The sequence below is a fragment of the Parasteatoda tepidariorum genome, chromosome 1, assembly GCF_982258835.1.
Source record: "Parasteatoda tepidariorum strain Cologne lab strain chromosome 1, Ptep-v5.0, whole genome shotgun sequence".
NCBI lineage: Eukaryota > Metazoa > Arthropoda > Arachnida > Araneae > Theridiidae > Parasteatoda > Parasteatoda tepidariorum.
The window spans coordinates 75,511,069-75,532,150 of record NC_141755.1 but is presented as its reverse complement, the minus strand read 5'-3'; the positions used below and the strand labels follow the sequence as shown (position 1 = coordinate 75,532,150).

At 29.7% G+C, this 21,082-nt stretch overlaps 1 protein-coding gene across 1 annotated transcript in view; it reads right to left on the bottom strand.

The window, feature by feature from the left end:
- Positions 1-21,082, bottom strand: part of LOC107443403 (polyamine-transporting ATPase 13A3) — a 68,027-nt gene that overhangs the window by 17,488 nt on the left and 29,457 nt on the right. Inside the window, exons 5-15 of the mRNA XM_016057250.5 lie at positions 20,718-20,862; positions 16,869-17,003; positions 16,705-16,771; positions 15,158-15,286; positions 11,207-11,365; positions 10,147-10,257; positions 10,016-10,062; positions 8,511-8,699; positions 7,422-7,483; positions 4,265-4,409; positions 406-501 (exon numbers count right to left, since the gene is read on the bottom strand). Of these exons, the coding sequence (XP_015912736.3) occupies positions 406-501; positions 4,265-4,409; positions 7,422-7,483; positions 8,511-8,699; positions 10,016-10,062; positions 10,147-10,257; positions 11,207-11,365; positions 15,158-15,286; positions 16,705-16,771; positions 16,869-17,003; positions 20,718-20,862 (1,285 nt within the window). The remainder of the gene's footprint in view (positions 1-405; positions 502-4,264; positions 4,410-7,421; positions 7,484-8,510; positions 8,700-10,015; positions 10,063-10,146; positions 10,258-11,206; positions 11,366-15,157; positions 15,287-16,704; positions 16,772-16,868; positions 17,004-20,717; positions 20,863-21,082) is intronic.

Sequence of the window (21,082 nt, the reverse complement as noted above, 5' to 3'; positions counted from 1 at the left end):
ATTATTTTTTAAACATCGTTTACTGCCTTCTCAGTTAACGGCATCATTATTTTCAGAATTATGTAAATATTTTTTATAATATTTGAAGCATATGACGTGAAGAAATTTTCTGGTTTGCTCAGGAAACCGAACATTTCTTAACTATTACTAATATGTGCTTGTAATCGCTTGCAGAATTTTTTTTTTGGTTTAAATAAAAGTAGAAATAGTCACCATATTGGGGGTAATAACTTTAGTTTGCCGATTCTATACTTTATATAGCTGCCTAGAAATATTTAATGTTTCCATCCTTTACTATTTTCTATCCTTAAAATCTCTTAGCTTGCTAAATTTAAGTTGAATAAGTGAGTAATGTTCAGTACATAAGAGTGCATTCAAATTTTGATGAAAACGTCTACATTTTACCTGATATGGTGAAGTTTCGGTAGGTTGAGGATAAACTATTCGCGGAGGCACTCTTTCAAACGGTACTTGATCACCAAAATCAGGCTCTTCCAAATCCTAAAATGAAAAAAAAAAATAATCCACATAAATACCTATTATATTGCCAATCAAAATTTTCAGTGCCTGTTAGTTTATTCAAATTTCAAATTTAACATGGCTATAATTGATGTCTACATATCAAGAAAACACTTTTAGTTATATTTTTGAGGAATCTTTACAATCTTATGATGATTTTGATTAATAAATTACTGATTGAGAAAGTATATCTTCATACACTGAGAAAAAAAGTATATTATAACTACCAAAATGTGATTTAAAAAAATTACCATGTTTCTGGTTTTATCAGAATAGCAAAAATATCAATTTTTACTGAAGACCTTTGGTAATGATTTTGGTAAAATTAACAACAAAATATTCTTTTATAACAGAATTACTATCTTAAAATTTCGTAAATGTGGTCAAATTTGGTAATTAGATAATGGCATGAAAACCATTTATTCGGTTAAATTTACTCTTCAGTTTTGTATTTTTATTAATAAGAACTATAATTTTGAAAATCAGAATTACCAGTGATCCATTACTATATGAATAGTTAAAATAATTTTTTGTTTTGGTGTTATTACCAGAATAATGGGGCTTTTTACTAGAAGTCTTAATCAAACAGTGCCATAATTTTTCCAGAATTTTTTTTCTTCGCGTATTATGTGCCTTAGTCTCCAAAAAATAAGCAAAGCGTTATAAATTATACTTGCGAGATTTTCAAGCAATAGGTATGAGCTATTCATTGATTCAATATTCACACAATTTCACTATAATTTTCAATAACGTTATTAATTATTAATTGTTGATACTATAATAGTAGTTTTTTTATTAGTTTATCTAAAGATATTTCTAACAAAGTTAATTGAGATGATGAAATCATTGAGTACTTTATCAATTGATAAAACTTAAAGATACTCAAGTGATAAAAGAACAGCCAGAGTAATTATTATAATGACCATTTATATAAAAAATATTCGGATTGCCGTCTGAGTGAAATTATTAATGTAAACAAATATGCATATTTAATCCCTTACAAAAAAGAGGTATTTTGAGGAAAACAGGTGTAAAAAGTACACCTGAGGTAGAAAATGAGGTTATGTTTTGCACCAAAAATAACCTCATCAATAAACCTCAATTTCAACCTCCTTTACACCTCATAAAATCAATCTCATAATATAGCTCAGCAAAATATTTAGCTCAAATGTGGTGAAATTATTCACATCTCAAGCAAACTTACTTGCTTGAAGTGTAGAAAAGATAACATGTGCACACCTCAAAAACAACTTCTCTCAGATAGTTGCTCTAAGGTAGAATTTCATAAACCTTAACACAACCTCAAGTGTGTATTTAAAGATTGTTTTTGAAGTCAATTTCAAACAAAACTCAAATAAACCCTAACATCTCAAAACAACCTCGAAAACATCTTAAATTTTTGCAAGAGATGTTAGAACAGCAGTAAAAAAACACTCGACTCTAATTGTGTGTGATAGCTTTTGAGGTTATAGATAATACTGAATGTTGATTTACCAAGTATACTGTCAAGAAAGGACAACAAGAAGACACTGAGGATACTTGATCAACAGAAGGCACATAATTATAAAGTGTGGAAAAAATGGGAGATGGTTTCCTTTTTCTTCTTACGGAGGAAGTTAACTAATCTGATATCACATAGTTATGTTAGGTTTGTAAACATCAAAGGGTAAAAAATGTAAGAAGAATACAAAAAGCGTCAATTTGTTGAATAATCCCTATGTATGGCACGAAATATTCATAGAAACATTTTGAAACAGAGTTTGACTAGTCCAAAACAAGCGGAATTCAGGGAAAATGTATTGCTAATATAAGGATGGCAACTTTGAGAATTTCCTATAATTTTTAGCAAAGTTGAATTTTTATAAAAATTAGTTCACATTAAAAAACGATAGTCAATTTATTTTCTTCTTACCTATATATAGCAAGAAATATATTTTGAAAGATTATAGAACTGAGTTGTCTATTCCAAAACAAATGAATTTCAGAGCAAATGTGGATAATTAGATATAGTAGATTAGATGTAGAGATATAGTAGATAATTTGAAAATTTTTTATAATTTTTTAGAAAAAAGAGTTGATTTACAGTAAAAAATGAGCTTCAAATTGTTGGAAAATACCTATATATAACAAGAAATATTCATAGAAAGATTTTGAAACAGAGTTGTTTACCCCAAAACAAGCGAAATTCTGAGCAAATGCATTGCTAATATAAGGTTGGACAATTTGAGAATTTTTTTATAATTTTTTGAAAACGGAATTTTCATAAAACTTAATTTACTATAAAAAACGAGCGTCAATTTGTTTAAAAATATCTATGTAAGGCGTGAAATATTTATAGAAAGATTTAGAAGCAGAGTTGTTTAGTCCAAAACAAACGAAATTCAGAGTAATGCATTGCTAAATACAAGTGTGGACACTTTGATAATTTTTTATAATTTCTTGAAAAATGGAATTTATATAAAACTTAATTTACATTAAAAAGTGAGCAAAATTTGGTTGGAAAGTATCTATATATAACAAGAAAAATTTGCTGAAAGATTTTGATACACAGTTTATTAGTCCGAAACAAACGAATTTCAGTGCAAAATGTATTGACAAAATAAGAGTGGGCAATTTAAGATATTTTTTAAAATAATTTTTGCTCTGCAAGATTCACTCAAGACTTAATTCACGGATTCCCTTTATAAAACGTCATTTTTTAAAAAACCAGTAGACATCATGAAATATTTACAAAAAAATTTTAGAACAAAATTTTTTAATCTGAATTATGCAAATGTGACAGCATAATTTCAGCTAATATTGGACATATTGCGAATTTTTTATATATATATTTCTTTTTTGCAATATGTGTTCTTTTAAAACTTAATCACATCAAAACTTGTTCATCAGTTACAGATATACAGTATTTAAATATACAATAAACATATACATTTACACATACAGTGTTTGAAAATATCCAGATATGCCATATTATAAGTTATGGTAAGAAGCAAAATACATTTGACCAAAACATGCAAAGTCATTAGCAAAAGTGTTGCAAATATAAAAGTGAACAATTTACGATTTTTAAAACTTTTTGCAATGCAAGATTATTTTGAGACATGTTTCTTATTAAGAATGGAGAGTTGTTTTGCTAGTATATTCCCGTTTTCATAGTTTTTTTTTGTCTTTGTTACTTCATACATTTATGGCAAGTATAACTTTTGTGAACCAACTGGTTTGTCAAAGAATCCAATTTTTTTCTAATTTTCTATAAAACTTCATTTTATCGCTACATTATTCTAATAGAAGTATTCCCTTCTAAAGTTATTATTCTTTCACTTTTTGTTTTGGGCTATGTTTAATATTATAAAACTAAAGTATTATGTTTATGAGTGGAGTAAAATCGTTTTCCTTGACATAATCATACCTGCAATATAACTTTAATTGGCAAGTATAACTTTTGTGAACCAACGGGTTTGTCAAAGAATCCAATTTTTTCTAATTTTCTGCAAAACTCCTTTTTATCGCTACATAATTCTAAAGAAACTATTCACTTCTAAAGTTATTAGTTTTTCACTTTTTGTTTTGGGCTATACTTAATATTACAAAACTAAAGTACTATGTCTATGAGGGAAGTAAAATCTTTTTCCTTGACACAATCACACTGCAATATTTCTTTGAATAAACCAAATTTTTAGTTATCAATTAGTAGTTTATATTAAAATCATTTCATATTTTGCGTTAAATAATATTAGATACTCACCCACCCTATAGCTTCAAATATTTTAACATCCACTGTATGACCAAGAAGTTTTCCATTGACTTTCGATAGAGAATGACAGGTGGCCATAGCCTTCATCAACGGACTGTTGGGCAAATGATTTAAATGCTTGACCGCTCTTTCAAACCTACAAATTTTGATGAAACTTGTCAGTGCATTGGCATTTGAATAAAATGTTCTTTAGATTAGCTGTGATATTGTTTTAAGTAGTTACGTTATTCTCAATAAATTTGAAAAAAAAAAACATAACAAATTCTAACATTGGAGATAGATCGTTCTCTGATTCAGGTTGAAATTACGATCGGTGGATGAATGAATGGATGTATGAATTGGTCCACCCTATAAAACGGGTGTGGCAGGAGTCGTATTCTTGGCCATAGATGACGCCACTGAAAAACAAGAAACGGACACTCTGCCTTAAATTTGCTCGGTTTCACCAAGCAGGCTTGACCGTGGGGTGAATGGCATTGGAAACAACCAACCAAAAGTTAGAATTCTCAATGCTAATGTTAAATCTGTCTTACTATATGGATTCAAGACATGGTACTGCGATAAAAAATAGCATGAAAGGCTTCAAGTATTTATTAGCATTTGTTTAAGAAGAATATTGCGTATCAAGTGGTTCCATAAAATTTGCAATGCAGAAATCTTCAGAAAAGCAAAACGGAAACGAATTGATCTGGAAATTAAAAAAACGTAAGTGAAAATGGATGGGACATATTCTACGTAAACTTGAAAAATTCAAGGTAAAACATGTTTTTTTTATTGGAATCCTATGGGAAATAGAAAAAGAGGAAGTCCTAAAAATACTTGGAGCAGGACGACTGTAAACGAATTGTAAACAATAGAGGCAATATCTAGCTGCAAATAGAGCGAGATGGAAAGCTATGATAGAAGCCCTATGCTCCAATTCGGAGTGAAGAGGGATATGTATATGTATGTATGTGATATTGTGTTGCTCCACGATTGCGTTTCTACCCAGCAAAACGTTTAAATAATATTACTAGAGTATATTTTTTTTAAAATTATCATTACTCAAAACATAAAAGAAGAGGAAAAATTTATTGAGTCAAACTATCGGGGATATCACTCAATAGACCTGAAAATAACCATTCTCCATCCACCACGCGGAGAGTGAACAAGAAAAAGTTACGACTTAATCTTAATAAACAACTATCCTCTTTTTTAAGAAAATTGTTCAATGATAAAAGTACAGCAATGCAGAAAGTAACTGGCAAACACAATTTTCATTAAACTGTTCAATGTCTCAACTCAAAATTTTGATCCTTCAGAATCCATCAATTTGTGGTAAAAAAATTCACGTTGAAAGAGAGTTCTTTAACAATTCACATATTTAAAAGTTGTAATGTATACATTAAATGCATTTTACCTTCCCAAATAATTTTAAAAATTCCGTCAGTATGTTTTCGCTAAATTTTGGCACACATTAATAGCATTTTTATTCTTATTAGTTACTTTTTATAGCCGTAGATTATGTCTAATATTAATTTTTCTTTTTAAATGAAATTTAATACAAGAATAAGAAAAAGTTGGCAAAGTGGCTATTAAATGAAAATGATCATCAATATCAGGCACTGAATCATTAAGTTTGAGGAAAAGGTGACTAATAAGTCATCAGAGTCTACTGGTCACTGGCTACTTACTGAAAAACTAAATTTTCAGATCTATCACTCAACAAAATATCATTGAGCAGAACAGAGCAATATACTACGTGACAGAATCTCACTCATAAAAAATATAATGGGACATAATCTCATTCTAACTACCTCGAGGCAGAATCTCGTTCTGACTACCTCGAGGCAGAATCTCGTTCTGACTACCTTGAGGCAGAATCTCGTTCTAACTTCCCTGAGGTAGAATCTCGTTCTAACTACCCTGAGGTAGAATCTCGTTTTAACTACCCTGAGACAGAATCTCGTTCTAACTACCTTAAGGCAGAATCTCGTTCTAACTACCTTGAGGCTGAATCTCGTTCTAATTACCTTGAGGCAGAATCTCGTTCTAACTACCCTGAGATAGAATCTCGTTCTAACTACCTTGAGGCAGAATCTCGTTCTAACTACCTTGAGGCAGAATCTCGTTCAATCAAATTATTACGGGGCAATCTGGCATAAATAAAATACCACGAGGCAGAATTTCATGCAAATGAAATAAAATGCGATATTTTATATCTTACAAACAAAACACTAACTTTAAAATATTGGATTATAATTTTTTGCACGCAAGAATGTAAAAAGCCTAAAATTTATATTTTAAAGCCCATGAACAAAATTCAAGTTTAAGGAAAAGCAATAATTAAAGAATAATATAATACTATCGCATTTTGAACTACCCCATTTTTTATCAAAAATAATATATATATGTATATATATATATAGATATATATACATATATTTTTTTAAGCAAAATCACTTTTTGTGAGTAGCACAGCATTCAATAGAAATTTTTTTTAAAATAGTTATTCATGACAGAATTCAATTTCAGCTAATTTCAGCATTTAATTATTGCTGTTTGTTCATTTACAGTACTAATAAAGAACTTGATGCTTAAATTGAGTTATGAAATCTAACGAGTTAGTTGTTTGCGTTTACATATTTTTTTTATGAAAATTTTTAATCAATTAATTAAATGCCATAAGAAATCCATTAGTAATATAAATTTAAATGTTGTTTAAAAAAAGTTTAATAGTCAAAGTTTAAACTAAAAGTTCTTGCGTTTCTAAATATTTAAAAACTTATTTTTATACGAATTTTTTAATAAAAATAAAAACAAGTAACAAGCATTAGTTTTTTGTTTGTTTGTTTAGCAATAACCATCAGTTTATTTTTCTCTTTACAGAAGAAATGGGTACATTATTGTAGAAAGTTAATCGATCTTAATTGAATTGATGGCGTTAAATAAGTTACCTATTTTGGAAATATTTATTCATAAAGATAAATTAAGTAAATTTTTGCAAAACGAATGAATTTTTAACAAATGTCATAAAGCTGTGTTATAAAGTATTTTTACTTAAAAATGGGGTAAAATTATGCACATTTCTCAATATTTTGCACTGCTTGCAAGTTTGGTTCTTTTTATTGTCAGTTTCAGATTCAATTAAATTCGAAACAAAATTTACCTGCCATCATCAATTGGTACAACTCCAGAAATATCTAAACTATCTTCTGTGAGAGTTCCAGTCTAGAAAAATTATGGATGAAATGAATTAAAATACTAAAATTCAATTTATATAGAATTTAAAATGTTCTGGAAAAGCATTTATCAAAATTTTAACATTCTTGAAAAGGATTCGTTAAAAACTAAAATGTTTTAGAATAAGCAATACTTGATAAGCAATACTTGAAATAATAAGTCTTAAAAAATAAAACATGTTGTTCAATTGCAACTTGATGAGTGCTATATAGATTTTTTTGTGGGAAGGGGACGGAAAATATTTATTGACAATAATTTTTAAAGTTAACTAAATTAAGTTTGACATTTTATTCAAAATTCTTCCTCTGAATCCCATTTAATTAGTATTTTTTTTAAATCCCTTTTTCTTCACTTGAGTAAAAGGCATTGTAGCTAATGCCTTATAAAGTAATTAGACGATCATTTTAGCTGAGAAAAATCAAGCGCTTTCTCTCACAGATTCAGGTTCTGTTTATACTTTTGCTATTTACTCAACTTAAATCAGTTCTGGTCCCGCTGTTGGCTGATCATTAAGACATGGTTCCTAGTAGAACACCGAAGTCAAGCAGTACTGCTGTGCGGTCAGTGTGTGGGTGGGTGGCCACTTGGATCAGTCTACCAAGGAACCGAGAGTGTATGGTATCGGTCCTCGTTAAACTGTTCTACCATAAAGTGCTCTACTTCGTGCGCAAGTCGTTGGGCTACCGAAGAGGGGTGTCAGCCCCTCTGCAGAGGATCAAAATTGTGATGGCATGTCTTCGGATCGTCCTCAAGGATGTTTCCCAGACCGTCGCCAATAGCCCATTGTGTAGCTCTCGTGCGACGCAAATAAACTACAGCTACAGAAAATCAGTTCTGAGGACATGAACCTTTTTTCCACTTTTACGGTAATTCTCATAACTACATGGTTTGTCCCTTACGGTTCATAGATTATTCATTATTTAATACAAGCATTTTTGAGAATAATGACGTGTAGCCTTAACAATGATAGATACTAATTATAACTACCTAAAATATATATAATAATAATAACTACCTTATCAAAGCATACGACGTCCAAGCCCCCACAGAAATTGATGTAGCGAGAGTTCAGACAATAGATGCCGTGTTTTCTTAATCTTCTTTGAGCATGTGCATTGATACTTGTAAGTACAGCTGGCAAAACAGGTGGTACAAGGAATGTAAGTACATCCACAACAATGATGATAGTGTCTCTAGTATAAGCCTTGAAATATGAAAGAAATATGTGTGTAAAACATATTTAATAATTATACATTAGGGTTTTGCATAAATATTTTTATTTTATTTTATTTTATAACCGTCGTTGAGCAGCCGACCCGATTTTGGGGTTTACGACAACTAGTGTTCAACTACGTAACCTTGTAATTTTGAACCCAATCCGGAAGACAATGGAACTCCTGGATTGGGAGAAGTTTGCCTTCGTGGAAGTCTTTTTTTTTATGGAACTAACCCGCATTTGAGTTTCACGGAGAGGAAAACCATGAATCCCTTCCTCGGTTAGCCTGACTGGATGGGGACTCTGGCCCATGGTCCGTCTACCACTGAAGATATTTTACGTCAGCACTGTGGTCGAAGCAAGCTGGATGCGGAATTCGTATCGACCAATAATCGCTGGTATTCAAACCCTGTTCTCCTCAATGAAAGGCAAACTCTCTATCCCCAGAGCCATCACGAATCTTCACATAAATTTGATGTTCACATAAATATGTAAACATCAAAGACTCCAGCAAAAACTTTGTCCTGTACGTTTCATACATATTTTGTCTTATTTGCATGAATTTGAACTTAATGCCAATACATAACACGCTTTTCCTCGACATTATAAGAACAAAGTTCAACAAAGAACAGCAAAGTTCAATAAAACAGTTAAGCAAGGATTGGCAACTAAGTTCCGGATTTTTTTTCAACCTTTTTATGGAGCTCAAAGTGTAGGAATATTACATTTTCTCTATCAATTTCCTTGCTTTTTGATGCGAAGATTCATGCAAAAAATGGTATGAAGGCTCTTCCTCGAACACAACTGGACGACCAGAATAAAATACGTCTTTGAACTCAAACATTCCATTTTCAAACTTGGAATGCCAACCATGGCACTCATTCCATACGCAGCATAAATATCCCATAAACATAACCGTTTCAAGTTTTAAAAAAACTAGAGTAGTTTGAAAACTTTCAAACTGAAACTGTTACCGAAGTTTTTCCAACTCTTGAAAATATTTGAAAAATAAAATTGAGGAAACACAATGCCAATAAAAAATATTAACTGAAGTGGTGCTTTTGCGCATCTTGGGCCGAAAATGGGTTCATAAAAAAAATTTTTTGCTTAATAAAATTAAATCAAGGCTTTCAACTTATTTTTAAAATACATTGCATTGTATTAACTGAGCTAAAAAAGCACTTGGAAGAACTCAAAATGATTTTTTTTTTATTCATGGGGTTTAAACATAAGTTCTTGACTTATCTTCTGAAGTCGAAAACAAAAAAATTTGAAATGAAATGAATCATGTTTCTAGTACTTACTCCGAGATGAACCCATATAATGGAAGTGTAAATGATTGGTGGAATACCTTAAAAAGAAGAAAATATCTTGTAAGATTTCAGAGATTTGATTAACAAATTAAAGTAAAATTTTGATAACATTTGATTCTTACCAAGAACGAAGAAAATGATCATGCATTTGAATAATTCAGTATAAAGTTTAAAGTTAACAGGCTTAGGAAAGAGAATAGCTCGAACAAGCTCCCCTTTTGCCGTAGAAAAACCTAAAAGTAATATTTAAATGCAATTATTTCAGGGAAAATTAATATAAATATATTATCTTTGAATAATCCCAAGAAACTGAAACGGAAAAATATATTTCATTATACAAAACACATTTTTCAAACCATTAAGACATCATAAAAAACTTTTATTTTCCTTTTTTGTTGACAATTACACGTTTTCTGTTTCAAATCTGTTTTATTTTTCTCATTCACGTCTGAGTCTTGAAAATGGGTGTTTATTTTTTAAAGCTCAAGGTATGTCGACTTTTTCTAACTTCATAATTTTAGTTGAAAATAAAATTTATACATTATCAAGTTTCTATTTTATGTGCAAAATACAATATTTGAATTGCAGCATAATCGTCTGTAATGGTGAAATTTTAGCAAATCAGATAATTTTTTTTCTTTATTCTGTATTTATCCAAAGATTTTGTATAATTTTCCCCCTAGATTTCTACAAAATAAAATTGAAACTTTCGCAATAACAATTTTTGTGAGATTTTTATTTATGCTTTAAGTATTAATTGTTTTTTTTCCCTTTGTTAAATTATGTTCTGCATTCCATTGGTATTTTATATTATTTAAATATATTATTATCGTAGTTAGCATTTTTAATTTTTTTACTTCGATTTTTCCCCATTTATCAGATAAAACAGGATTGCATTTAATTTTTTTCTCACCTGGACTTTTTTTTTACTTATTTTTCGATTATTAATTTTTTTAAACATATTTGTATTTTACTTTCTTTATTTATTGAATAAAGTTTTTGTTTATCTTTCTGTAATGCTTTTATTGTAACTTTATGATTTCATTAAAAAATAACTATTTGAAGTTACTGTAACGTAAATTAAAAACAATAAAAAACATTTTTGCAAAGCTTACATTTTTCATACTTGAAATCAAGTGAATTAAATGAAATAAAAATTTTGTCACATTAATAATCACTTACCAGTACGGTACACAATAGCTTTTATACCAGAGCCATCCACATTTCTGCTATGCAAGACCTCAGTTCCACAAAATAAAGTGTTTCTCTTGTTATTGGCCGTGTCGTAGTGAGAACTGATGTCATTTGCTATGGGCACTTTAGTGATGGGCGTGCTTTCTCCTATAACAAGCACATCAAAACAAGTTTCATTTTCAAGTATTTTTTCTAAGTGTGGTAAAAGGTGCTGTCACCTTCGGTCGACTTTAAAATTTTATCAAGTATGAATGATTAGCTTTAACTATTCACAAGCAGCAAAATAACTTGGACTCTCATTGGGCTAATATTCATGAATCTTGGCTCAGTAAAGATTCGAAAGGCCATTATTTTTCCGATATTGACCCTATGTAGAATTTTTCTATTCACCCAATATTTTACAGCCACTTTACGACCAATATCGGTCCTATATATAATCGTCAGATTCTCCCAATATTTTATACCCATTATTTATTCAATATAGGCTCTATATTGGCCAATGTAGACCTTATATAGGTCATTCTAAGACAATTACTAAAAAATCTAGACATCCCAATGTTGGTCCCTCAGTGTACGTTCATATAGGACTCATATTGAGCAAATTTGGAACTCAACTGGGGCCAAAGGTAAAATCGTTGCTATGGTTACTTGTTGCTAGGGTTACTATAAATAAATACACAATAGCATACAGTTAACACAAAAGTGTTTAGTTTTCATAACTAAAAAAAAAACTTTTATTTTCTAGCCATAATGTCGCTTAGATGCCCTCGAACGGCAAGTGTCTTGCTAACAACATCTTCCTACATTTATTTTAGCATCTCCATAAGAAGTTATTTTTACAGAATGCCTTTACCAGTAAATGCTTTTTTCTGCTACACCATTCTAACTTGAGAAATGTTTAAGCTTTAACTTTTTTTAGTATTTATTACACCAAGTATTTTTAGGACTTGAGAAATGCTTAAGCTTTAAGCATCCAAATTTCCTTAATGCATCGTTCTTCTCATTCCTGATAAGCCCAAACAAGTGATGTCGTCAAGTCACCCGATACAATGACAAATGTTGTATAATTCAAGCGTAAAAATTAGAGAAAAAAGTATGTTAAAATTTCAAAGCATACTAAGAGTTTAACGCTAGTTCATGGGACAGGGTTCCTTGGGCTATTCATCCACTTTTCCATCGAGGTTAATATCTTCCTTACCTGTACTATGCATGATTCTTTATCGCCTTACGAGATCATCGCCAACAACACCAATTATTTTTATTTTTTGAAATGCCGAATGCTATTTAGGCAAAGTATGAAATAATCGTCCTGATGAGGTTATTATGCAAATGATGTGCATGTTACTGTGAATGACTGAAATCGGTGGTTGTTGATTTTCACCGAAGAATGTTGACAATCAAATTAGTCGCTTTGGTGAATCCGAAATATTTATTACATCCGATTTGATATTAATTTTTTCGTGGATATAATATTCGTGGATCGATATTTTAATACTTACTGAGGATAGATTAGCACAAACATCAGTGTTTGGAGTATCGGGCAAATATATATCGGGCAATAGCATTTGACTTTAAAAAAACATCAGTGTAGGGTATACCGGGCAAATGTATACCGGGCAGTGGCACTTGACCTTAAAAAAACATCAGTGTAGGGTATACCGGCAAATGTATACCGGGCAGTGGCACTTGACCCTAAAAAAACATCAGTGTAGGGTATACCGGGCAAATGTATACCGGGCATTGGCACTTGACCTTAAAAAAACTTCAGTGTATGGTATACCGGGCAGTGGCACTTGACCTTAAAAAAACATCAGTGTAGGGTATACCAGGCAAATGTATACCGGGCAGTGGCACTGAACCTTAAAAAAACATCAGTGTAGGGTACACCGGGCAATGGCACTCGACCTTAAAAAACTTCAGTGTAGGATATACCGGGCAATGCCACTTAACCAGACCTAGTATGACTAGACCTTTGGTAAATGTCCGAAATATATACAAGATCTAGTGCCACTTTTGCTATAGCTTAAATATTTAAAAAAAAATTAAACAAAGCGTTTGAATCAATTTTAAACTAATAACGAAATTATTGCTTTAAAATTAAAAAAAATAATAATAAAAACTGCGCCAGAAAAGAGTAATTGAAGTAGTTGCTTTATACCGCGCATGTGCGGAAAAATATTTTTAAAAAATTTATCCACGTGCATCTAAAAGTGGATGAATATCCCAAGACACCATGGGACAGTATTAAAAATGATACTTGCAAAATACACAGCAATTAGGACATAGTGATTACGTAATGTAGACATACCTATGCTACTATTTTCCAACTTGCTGAAACGAGAAGTGCTTACTAATTATCAGAAAAAAAATCGAAATCCCTCAATTATTTTTATCATTAATACAGTGAAACATGTTGAATTGACGACCGCTGTATGTTGATTGCGTGTTTAAGTTGATTATTTTATCAAGTATCAAACTTTCTAAAGCAATTAAATTCCCATTTTATAAATTTACATCTTGTCTTGTCTATCACTTGACCATCTAATTCTTGAAAAGTTACACATATTTCACTGTATCTTATTTTTTAATATGATATGAGGCACTTCATCAGGAAATCACGTAATAATTTAAATGTTTGACGAACTTGCTTTCTAATTTGAGTATCATCACATTGCATTCTGGAAGCTATCCAACATTTTTTTATTTGAGTTTAAAAGCGTTTACTCTATTTGACAGGATGGTGCAGGGGTTAGTGTCCTGCTCATCTATCAGGTTTCGCAAATTTTTATTCCTGGAGATAACTGAGTAGTTTACTCATTTTTATGTGATGTTTCTTAAGTAATTATGAAATTGTTTTGTTTTCATTTAGCCACATTCTTATGACTTATATACCCCTCCTATACCCAATATGATACCTATCCCTAATCACGTGAAGATAGCAATTTCCTCAAATAGACGAAAAGTCCGTTCGGAGTATTTTTCAGGAAATGGTTTCGTCAAAAACAAATTTCTAAAATTTAGTTTTTGCAGCATATATATATATATATATATATATATATATATATATATATCCGCTGATATATATATATATATATATATATATATATATATATATATATATATATATATATATATATATATATATATATATATATATATCGGCTTCCATGTGTGCGGGCGGCTCTGACTTTTAAATAAGTTTCCCTATAAAGATGGGATGCCAATGAATGATTTATTCCTTATTTTAGTCTGTTGTTTAAATTACAACGTTTACCTATTCTGCATGGGTTTTTTTATATTATCGTAATATAATAAATAACATTTTTTTTTCCTTATTTTTATGGATTTTATTAAATTATTTTTCCGAATAAAATTTTTTCTGCTGGTTTTTCTCATAGATGGCAGCACTGATATGTTACTTGCTTCAATTTTTTTCGACCAAATATAGATTTTTTAATTTTATTTCATTCGACTCAAGCTCCATAATCACAACTTTATAGATTTTACTTCTTCGCGAAATTTGTTAACTGTTAAATTAGTATTTACTCTTAAACCTAAACCACATTTTGCTACACGTATATCAGTACAACAGAGTGAGGAACACTAGAAAAATTGAAATGAAAATGAAACACATTAAGTAAAAAATATATACATATCAAGCAAAAAAAAAACAAAAAATAAAATGTAAAAAAAATACAGAACAACACACAAAATAAATTTATAAAGCGAGTAGTGAATTCAAATGAACTTCCACAGACCGGAACCGTTCAAGAATGATTTAAAATATTTTCGTTATATTTTAAATCATTCTTGAAAGATTTCAATAACAAATAATTGCAATAGTTGAATGATTCCAAACAAATAGTTGCGTGATTGGGTTTCTAACTAATTGATTTAAATTTGGTGTTTAATATAAATATATTTAGGAAAATAAATTACCTGTTAGCATGCTTTCATTAACGACGCAATTTCCAGAGAGAAGCACTGCGTCACACACCATAATGAATTGCGTCTCTGGAAGTACTATAACATCTCCCGGTACCAACTCATCTGAGGATTTTTGAACTTCTGAAAATTATAAATACTATACGTTATAATTATTATAAATTAAAATTTAAAGATAAATGTAAATCATTATTTACATCTTCCCTAGCAACTTTTCATGTGTTCAAAAACTTTAATTCGATTTTCATTCAATAACGTTCATTGGCCCCGAGCCCATCTTAGCAATTTGACCATCATTTATTACAATAGAAATTAATATTTAAATAATAATTAAAAATAATTCATTTTTCAATTGAAAATTTTACTGTCACATTATTTCTGCAAATCTATGAAGTAGTTATAGAATTACAAGAGTATTTAAAAAAGTTATAAGCATAAGCTATAAGAAGAGTTTACAAATGTTTTTTTTTATCGCTATAGCTTTAAAAATAGTTTATAAGCAGCGGAAACTTAATTAGAACATCATAAAAGATTAATTTACTTATTCTCCCTTTAAATAAATCCCAAACTTTTATAGGCGCCAATGATGCTTAATGAATTGTGATAACAGGTACTATTGGTATTGAGGTAATAGGTACCTAGTCTATTAATATACCTAATATAGTATACCTAATATAATATATGCTGTGGTAGTAGGATTTTACAAAACCCCGTTGCTTGAGAAACTGGTCAGCGTTTCGAGAAGTTAAATATTTTTAAATATAATTACTTGGGACTCAGACAAGAACAATTTTTCGCCATACAAAAATACTACAAAAAATTCTAAAAAATTCTGGATCAAACTACAGTATAAGGTACCAGCTCTATGGGTGAATCATCCGTAAAATCCTTTTTACCGTAAATCTATTTTTACACTAAAATATTATGCCGTAATTTTTACAGTAATATTTATTTAACTACAGAGATATAGTAATTTTACAATAAATATTACTGTCAAAATTACGGTTTGTTGGAATTTTGTTCTATAAGATGTTTCGGTGAAAATGGATTTCACAGTAATAATTAAGCAACGGTATAAGGTACTACTAAGATCAGACCCCGGTATAATGTACCAGCACTTTGGCTTAATCATCCGTAAAATCCTTTTTACCTTGAAATTCATTTTTACCGTAAAATATTATACCGTAATTTTTACAGTTATATTTTTTTAACTACGGTAGTTTAGTGATTCTACAATAAATATTACTCTGAAAATTAATTTTTACAATGGTTCAGTGATTTTACAATAAATATTATTGTAAAAATTACTGTTTATCGTATTATTGTTAAGTAAGATGTTTATCGTATTATTGTTCAGTTTCGGTGAAAATGGACTTTACGATAAAAAGTACCGGCCTTGTGTGTGCTGGCACTTTTTGCAGTAATTTGATCCGAAATTTCGTACTGTGTATGATACGCCAATGATAATGTTTAACGTGGAAAATAATAATTGGTGTTTTAACAATACAACAAATTTACACTTTTTACCATAATTCCCATACCTTTCCCATCACGTAAAAGTGTCACAATAGCATCAGTTCGAACAGCTTCCTTCAGAGCTCTACTTTGCTGAAACATGTAAAGAGATTAAGAAATGAAATTAACTGAATATGTTCAAAATGTTTAAATAGTTTAGTCCTTTTTAACTAATCATGAATTAATTTACCTTTCTTGTTTCCCATACCGTTGCCGTGATAGAAATGATGGACAACAAAACGATACATAAAGCGAATTGATAATAAACTTGAATCATCCACACAACAACAATAAACATTTGATAAATATAAAATGGGCTCCTGATCTGGAAAAAAAATATAAATATTGTAATCTATATTAAATTTATTATAGTAGATATTATTTTATTTATTTTCGTCGTGCTTTTACACAGTAGAAATACTTCTGTTCTGGTAAAAGGTTTGGTAAAAATTTCTGGTAAAGTCACCGTATTGTATGGTAATAACATTCCTAATAAAAAAATATATATAATTTGGTAACAAAAATTAAAATATACGGTATTCAAAAAATTCATTTAGCTACTTTTTTGTTCAAATGGTAACGGCTTACCAGAAATTTTGGTTCTATACTATAGTTCCCATTACCACACATTTAGTACAAAATACAAAACTGAAAAGCAAATTTTACCCTATAAATATTTTTAATACCATGCTCTAATGTATTATGATAAAACTATCAAAGTTTGCCACGTTTTTCGAATTTTATCACACATTATAAAACTGTAGTTTATTGTTAATTTTACTAAAAACATTGCCAAAGTGCTTCGGGGAAAATTACCAAACTTTTTAATACTCCCATAGAGCCAGAAACAAGGTTAACTTTACCACATTCCAGTAGTTTTTAACATACTTTTTTTCTCAATCTAAGATTAATCTGATAGAATTAATAAATTTTAAGAAGATTTTTGGTACAAATAAAACAATTATATTTTATTACATATGCTATTTATTTTTACAATTTACTTGGATAGAAGTAGGGGTTCTTCGAACCAAATAACAGTTACTCCTTTTCTAATATCGTAGTTATTTTTGTCTTTGTTTTTCTAAACGAAAATGGTTGTAAACATTGGTTGTATGACATTGGAAAAACGAAGAGGGGGGGAAATCAGAAAAAAGCATTTTACTTTTTTATTTATGATTACTATACTAACTCTTATTTTCATTCATCTAATTATTTTTTGTATTTATTAAAAATAATAAATTTAAGATAAGGAAAAGTGTGGAACTAATTTTCTGTATTACCACAAAATGCCACAAATGCTGACACTGATTCAAGGCACAACACTCATCTCTACCTATTGATGTATCAGGTTTTTTCTTTTTTTTTTAAATTAAACCTAATTTTTATGCTCATTGGTTTTTTTTTTTTTTTTGCGTTTTCGTTGCTTGTGCTCTTTTATTATTTTTTCACACTTTTTTACAGTTTATGCTTTTATTTTATGGCATACATTTATGCTATATCATACTTCGTAAGGAATCATACTTTTCTATTAAAGTTGTGTTATTACTCGGAAATAATTTTAAACGAATTAAATTATTCAAGAAGCAGGAACCTGGAAGGGAATTAGAGTACAGTAAAACCTGTTTTTGTGTTGTGGATAGGGACCGCATAAAAGAAATCGTACAAAAAAGTATTCGGAAATTTTATAAATTCTTACATATAATAAACAACTCTGTACGACATACTATCTAAAAAAAATTTTATCCGGTGGATAGGGACCGCATAAAAAAAGTCGGAATTAGAAAATACATCAATGATTTATGAAATTGATGAGAGAATGCTTTCAATTAAATTAAATAATTAAATTAGACCAAAAGAAATTGTAAAAATATTTAATTCTTCATTGTGCATATACATGGAGAAGTTTTCAAATTATACGTTAAATAGTTTGCTGCTAATCGAGGAGACTACTCTGAACACACCTAAAATTTTGTAAGTGTAACTTTAAAAATCTAGTTCTATCTCAAAAATTTCAGAGTGACCCACGCATGCACGTTACTGACTCTGCCTTGTCAGGAGACTGTTTAAAATAAATGAGCAGAGCATCGCACATCCAGATACATCATTGTCAAGGAGAACACGTAATCAGAGTTCGTCCACAACATGTATATGTACATTGATAGGAACATTAAACTGGTGCTAACGCCGCTAAGATTCATATACCGCATAAAAAAATCGCACAAAAAAAATCGCACAAAAACGAAATCGCATAAAAAGGGACTGCACAAAAACAGGTTTTACTGTACTTCCCTTCTGTACTGTTTAAGGTTATCATGTTATTTAAAAAAATTGTGAAAAAAATGTCTTCTGTCGATGATTAACTTTTAAAGAATGTTGTAAATCATGCGCTACTCATATTATTTTATTTTTCCTTTATCACCCAGTTTTTTCGAAATGACAACGAATTAAAGAATTACTCACACATTGAATCAATTCATATCAAAAACTGAGGATAAAAAATACCCGATTGTGGGTATGTCTCTTTCAGTTTTTCAATATCTTTCGTCATAAAACAAATATTCGTCGTCATTCCTTAGCTATAGTAATAGGTTTTGTAAACAAAAAATTACTCACGAAAATAATGTATCACCACTATAAAGTTCTTATCTCAAAAAATATTTTTCTTTTTTTGAGAGAGAAAGATAAAGATGTTGTCAGAACTGCAACATGAAAAGCAATATCCTTCTCAGAATTATTTACCAGTACTTACAATGGTTAAAGATAAAGTAAAAACACTAGATCCATCTAATTACATCCAAACGCATTTTAAATTCTTAGATTTAACTTGCTCAAATTTATGATAAAATTTTGAAAGACCATGTTCAAAGCTTAACATTTTCATTACCTCGATCCACATGTGTGGACCTTCGTTTCTGAACTTCTAAGAAATGTACTATAGGAAAATTTATAGTTTTACCTTCATTGAAACATTCGCTGATTTAATCTTTCTGGGAAATTCGCTATATATGCAGAACATGTAAGTTATTTGGGAAGAATTCTACATAGACAGAAGCCGATTTTCGAAAAATGACGCTATATCCACGTTGCCGAAACTGTAACTCGTTTCAAATATTATATAATTTACTTATTCTGAAAAAAAAAATTCTTCTGACTTAGTAGTTCTGTGATCTATACGAAACTTTTAAATTTGTTTTCATTTAATATTGAAAAATAGTACATATAATTTTTACAACTAATTCAAAAATATCTTTTTATTTGAAATATTAAAAGCAAAATATATCTGTGGCTCACAGAAAAAATTTTAAGTTATTAAATGCTATGAAACAAAATAAAGGTTGGGCACCACTAAAGTTGTTATAAGTCTCTATAAATTTTATATTGAAATAGACTATGTAATTTGCGAAAGCTTTCAGTATCAATACAATTCTTAATATTTTAACTGTTTTAAAATATTAAATATTTCTATTAAAATAAAGAAAGTGAAATTTTTGTTTAAGTAGGAATGCAGCATAAATATGAGTGTGAAAATATTGTAACTCTCTCAGCTGTTTGACTTGTGTAATAATTCACTTTCACGGAAAAATATTTACTTTCTTGATGCATCTTGTTTCTTCTTCATACATATTTGTTTCTCTTTGAAACTTATTTGTTTCCCTTTGCTTCACTGCAGAATTTTAAGATTATTATTAATGATTAAAGCAAGGCATGATCGGTATTGTGTGTTCCAATTCAAATATTGCATAGCTCATAAATTCATAGAACAAACAATAAATTTACATTTTATGTGTTCTAGTGACATTTTTTAACAATAGTTCATTAATATCCACAATCAAATGTCAAAATTGTTTTACTATTTTTCATTATACATTTAAGTTTTCAATGTGCCTAAATGTGGCAGAACAGGACCAATTTCTTTATGTAGCAACTGCTTTTTTTTTGTGTTGATGTGATACTTAAATGGTAATTTGAAACTATGTATTTAAAGTAAACAAACATTCCAAGATATGAAGAAGAAGAAATGATTTTAATCTGTGTTTACCTCTCTTAAAACTAATTTGAGAACTGGTTGTACTTCTACGAAGATAGAATTTCGTCCGTAATGTTGCAATCGAAATACTGCTTCAGTTGTGTGTAAGCCATCAGCAAGTTTATGAAAACTGGCACAATTTTTTATCTGGAGACCACTGAAAATAATTATTTAGACACATAAGTTTCTAAAAATAATTTCTCTTATTGTTTTTTCTTTATCATTATTAAATAAGCACATCACCCAGCCATGACCAGACACCTAGCCCATTTCAATGTCTATATTTTAACAACCATAATAGGAGTGTCACGTAAATTTGACCACGTTCTGACGACGTGAACAGCGCCTGAGCTTGTACCCCTCTCTCTCTATACTTC